General features: G+C 62.6%; 1 protein-coding gene across 1 annotated transcript in view; it reads left to right on the forward strand.

Moving 5' to 3' along the window:
• The first annotated feature begins 22 nt into the window (after nt 1–22).
• The window catches only part of LOC103898803 (DNA-directed RNA polymerase III subunit RPC3), an 8,628-nt gene continuing 4,082 nt past the window's right edge, over nt 23–4,568 (forward strand). The window contains exons 1-11 of the mRNA XM_009279156.1: nt 23–194; nt 716–971; nt 1,332–1,517; nt 1,632–1,720; nt 2,371–2,475; nt 2,676–2,768; nt 2,945–3,025; nt 3,341–3,392; nt 3,490–3,550; nt 3,625–3,775; nt 4,082–4,183. Coding sequence (XP_009277431.1) covers nt 48–194; nt 716–971; nt 1,332–1,517; nt 1,632–1,720; nt 2,371–2,475; nt 2,676–2,768; nt 2,945–3,025; nt 3,341–3,392; nt 3,490–3,550; nt 3,625–3,775; nt 4,082–4,183 — 1,323 coding nt within the window. The 5' untranslated portion in view covers nt 23–47. The remainder of the gene's footprint in view (nt 195–715; nt 972–1,331; nt 1,518–1,631; nt 1,721–2,370; nt 2,476–2,675; nt 2,769–2,944; nt 3,026–3,340; nt 3,393–3,489; nt 3,551–3,624; nt 3,776–4,081; nt 4,184–4,568) is intronic.

The following is a 4,568-nucleotide window of genomic DNA, read 5'->3' on the forward strand; positions in this document are numbered from 1 at the left end:
CGGCGCTCTTCCCCAGCACCGCCGGGCGTGTTTAATCTGCCGTCGAGATGACCCAGGCAGAAATAAAGCTGTGTTCCCTCCTGCTGCAAGAACACTTCGGGGAGATCGTGGAGAAGATAGGGACTTACCTTATCAGGACGGGCAGCCAGCCGCTGCGGATGATCGTCAGTGACACGGGGCTGTTGCTGGATCAGGTGCGTCCCAAAGCCACCCGCGGCGGCTGTAGCCCGGGTGCGATCGGAGGCGTTCGATAACGCGGCCCGGGCCGCTCCGATATCGGCCCGAGCTGTCAGTCGCCGCCGCCGCCGCCGCCCCCGGAGGGGAAGCCTGGGGACTGGTGGGAAAACCTTGGGGAGGACAAACGAGCGCTTTGACGCCCGTAAGAAAAACATCGGGTGGGTTTTCTTGAGCGGGAGAGAAGGTTCGTCACCTCACTTAAGGAGTCGTCTGGGAAGGAGGAGAGCGTAACTCTGACGTCTCCGCAGGGAGCAAAGGCAGGGAATAGAGCCCAGAGCGAGGGGGGTGACGCGCCCCGGGGGGGGGCAAGACGGTGCCAGAAACGCCGGCAGCTCGGCACCGGGGAAGGTCGCAGCGGGGCGGTGGGAAACGGTGGCTGTGCGTGGAGGAAATGCTCCGGCGGTGGCGGCGGTGGGGGGGGGCGAGCGCAGCGGGGGCTTCTCCGTCCCGTAACCGAGCCCCGCTCTGCCTCGGGCAGGTTAAGAAAGCCCTCTGCGTCCTCATCCAGCACAACCTGGTGACGTACCAGCTGCAGAAGCGAGGTTTCGTGGAGTACGAGGCCCAGTGCAAGCGGGTCCTGAGGATCCTCCGCTACCCGCGTTACATCTACACCGCCAAGACCCTCTACAACGACACGGGCGAGCTCATCGTGGAGGAGCTGCTCCTCAACGGCAAAATGACGATGAGCGCGGTGGTGAGGAAGGTGGCGGACAGGCTGACTGAAACGATGGAAGGTGGGAAGCGCCTCTCCTTAAAAAAAACAAAACAAAACAAAAGGGATCTGGGAGGGGAAGGAGGTGCAGCGGCCGCCGGAGGCCGGTTTCGCTCGGTGAATGTGGTACCGGAGGCTCTGTGGGCCGCGTTGCAGGGGGAAGCTGGCCGTGAACTCGGAGAAGGAGCCACCCAAAGTGGCCTCGCTGCCGGAGGGGTCGTAAATGCCACCCCCCACACCCCCCCTGCCCCCAAAACGGCCTCCGAGCAGCCTGTTCGTGGCGGTTCTTTGAGGACCGCAGCGTCGCCTCGTCCTCTGGAGCCGCGGGAACGAGCCGGGGGCTGGCGGAGCTTGACGCCGCCCTCTCTGTCCTCTGGCCTAGACGGGAAGACCATGGATTACGCCGACGTCTCCAACACGTTTGTGCGCCTGGCGGACACGCACTTCGTGCAGAGGTGCCCCCTGGTCCCCGAAACCCCCGAGAGCCCCGAGGTGCCGCCTCCCCCTGCGCCCACGCTGGTGATCAACGAGAAGGACATGTACGTCGTGCCCAGGCTGAACCTCGTAGGTGAGAAGCTCCTCGGGGGTGACCCCGGCTGCTACCGGGTGTCGGGGGAGCGCTCGGCCCCGCGCTCCCCCGCAACGGTTTTTAAAAGCGAACGCCGTCGTCTTTGTCCGACAGGGAAAGGGAAGCGGAGGCGATCGTGCGACGAGGAAGAGAACGGCGAACGCAAGGCTAAAAAGCAGAAGCAAGATGGAGAAAGCTCGGAGGTAAGTGGGGACGCTGAAGCGATGTCGCCCTCGGCTCTGCGGGGCTGTAAATCGGAGCCGGGCCTGTGGCGGGCGGGAAGGGCAGGGGCAGCTGCCTGTTGGACGGGACGCTGCCCCGCTCCCGCGTCTTTGCTGGGGACGCAGCGCTGCCCCCGTCCTGCCAAGAGCCGAGCTCCTTCCTCCCCCTCTGAGCTTACGGGCTCGAGGGACCCAGCGTCTTCCCAAACGCGTTCTCCTGAGGAAACCAAACGAGCGGTTTTGTGGCTCCTCTCCCTCCATTTTGTGGCTCCTCTCCCTCTGTTTTGTGGCTCCTCTCCCTCAGGTTTTTGTGGCTCCTCTCCCTCGGTTTTGTGGCTCCTCTCCCCCAGGTTTTTGTGGCTCCTCTCCCCCAGGTTTTGTGGCTCCTCTCCCCCAGGTTTTTGTGGCTCCTCTCCCTTAGTTTTGTGGCTCCTCTCCCTAAGTTTTTTGGCTCCTCTCCCTCGGTTTTGTGGCTCCTCTCCCCCAGGTTTTGTGGCTCCTCTCCCTAAGTTTTTTGGCTCCTCTCCCTCTGTTTTGTGGCTCCTCTCCCCCAGGTTTTGTGGCTCCTCTCCCTAAGTTTTTTGGCTCCTCTCCCTCTGTTTTGTGGCTCCTCTCTCACTGTTCCCCCACAGCCTCCACCCGACGATGGCATTTACTGGCAAGTCAACATCGACCGGTTCCACCAGCATTTTCGAGACCAGGGGATCGTCAGTGCCGTGGCCAACCGCATGGATCAGGTTCGTGGAAGTGCTCGGAACCCTCCTGCAGTCGCTCTCCACCTCACGGGGGGAGCTTGATGGTTGCGGTCACGGCGGGGAGGTTTTAAACCCTGCTCCGGGGCAGGCAGGGGCGGCCCGCGTTCGGTTCCTGCCGCGGGAGGAGCTCAGGACAGAGGTTCTCCCTAACGAAGGGCCGTTTCCTTCCCCCGCGGATCCAGACCAGCAGCGAAATAGTGCGGACGATGCTGCGGATGAGCGAAGTCACCACGTCCTCCAGCGCCCCGTACACCCAGCCGCTCTCTTCCAACGAGGTCGGTTCCTGCCCCTGAGAAATCGGGGGGGGGTAGCCGAGGCCCTCCTCCGCTCGCACGGCTCCGGCACCGGCTTTGGATCGGGCAGGAAAAGTCTGTGAAGCGCCCGCAGATTTAGGCGAGCTGCTTACTCCGTTTTACCCCCGCTTACAACATGCCCGTTCTCCCTCCCGTAGATATTCAGGTCTCTTCCAGCCGGGTACAACATTGTGAAGCAAGTTTTGGACCAGTATCTCACCCTGTTAGCCGACGACCCGGTGAGAAACGCGCCGTTATTTTTACGACTCGGTTGGGTAAAGAAGTTCGGTGCCGCCCGATGGCGGCTCCTCGCCGAGCTCCCTGCACCCCGAGGCTGTGCCGCGCGCCGGGGAGGTCTCGGGCTGAGGGAAAACCAGTTTCCTACGGATATTTAAAAGATACCGAAAGCGTTAAAAAAATACAGGCGATGTTCTTAGGCTGCCGAGGACAGATACGCGCGTTTTCATTCATAAAATCCATGTGTTACTTTTTACGGTCGGGGCTTTTGTTACTTTGGGACGTCCCGAACTTCTTGTTTTTTTCTTTTCTTGTAGCTCGAGTTTGTGGGTAAATCCGGGGACAGCGGCGGGGGCATGTACACCGTCAGTATCCTTCCTGGGTGAACTGCCCGGCCCGGCGTTTTCCAGCGCGCAAAACGTTTCCCGGGTGCTGGTGTTATCCCCTTGACCTTGATCTTGTACAGATCTTCACAAGGCCCTGGCGTCCCTGGCGACGGCAACCCTGGAGTCCGTCGTGGAGGAGAGGTGAAACGGCGATTTGAAGACTTCTCCGCCCCCTCTCGCTTCCGTCCGCTGATTTGTTCTCCTCTCCCGCGCAGGTTTGGTTCCCGCTGTGCCCGGATATTCCGCTTGCTCCTGCGCAAGAAGCACCTGGAGCAGAAGCAAGTGGAGGATTTTGCCATGATCCCGGCCAAGGAGGCCAAGGACATGCTCTACAAAATGCTGTCGGAGAATTTCGTGGCCCTGCAGGTGAGCGTGCCCGCCCTGTCGCCGGAGCGAAGGTGAGGCGAGGGGCGTCCGGACAGAGGACGAGCTCTGGGGGCTGGAGAGCGACGGATGCGGAGGCCTCGGAGATTCCCCGAGCGAGAGCCGACGTCGCTCTCCCGCTCCTCGCATAAACGACTGTCCGGGCGACGGGCGTTTCCCGGCATCGCTCCCGTGAGCGAGGGACGCTGTGCCCCGCGCGGGACGCCGGCAAAACCCCGGCTCCGTCCCCAGCCCCGCGTAGCTCACCGCGACGGTCAAGTCCTCCCCACTTCTCTCGCCCACCGGCAGGAGATTCCCAAGACTCCCGACCACGCGCCGTCCCGCACCTTCTACCTCTACACTGTGAACGTCCCGTCCTCCGCGCGGATGCTGCTCCACAGGTGCTACAAGGTACGTCCCAGCCACCGCCCTGGGCGCTCCCGGAGACCCGCCAGCGGCTCTGCTCGGTCCGCCTGTCCCCGAAAGCCACTGCCACCGGCCTGATCCCTGTCGGGTCCCCGCGTGGCCACCATCCACGTCGATATTCCCAAGCAGCGGGGGGGTGTCTGTGTAAATCCAGGCCCCCCCAAGCGTGCTCCTGCTCCAGGCGATGGAGCCCCGTGGCTCTCCACCACCACCACCACGCGTGGTTGTTCTTCTCCTCCACCGCGCGTGGTGGTTGTTCTTCTCCTCCACCACGCGTGGTGGTTGTTGTTCTCCTCCACCGCGCGTGGTGGTTCTTCTCCTCCACCACCACCACACACGGTTGTTCTTCTCCTCCTCCTCCTCCTCCTCC

This window comes from Aptenodytes forsteri, unplaced genomic scaffold (assembly GCF_000699145.1).
Source record: "Aptenodytes forsteri isolate BGI_AS27 unplaced genomic scaffold, ASM69914v1 Scaffold419, whole genome shotgun sequence".
NCBI classification, from domain to species: domain Eukaryota; kingdom Metazoa; phylum Chordata; class Aves; order Sphenisciformes; family Spheniscidae; genus Aptenodytes; species Aptenodytes forsteri.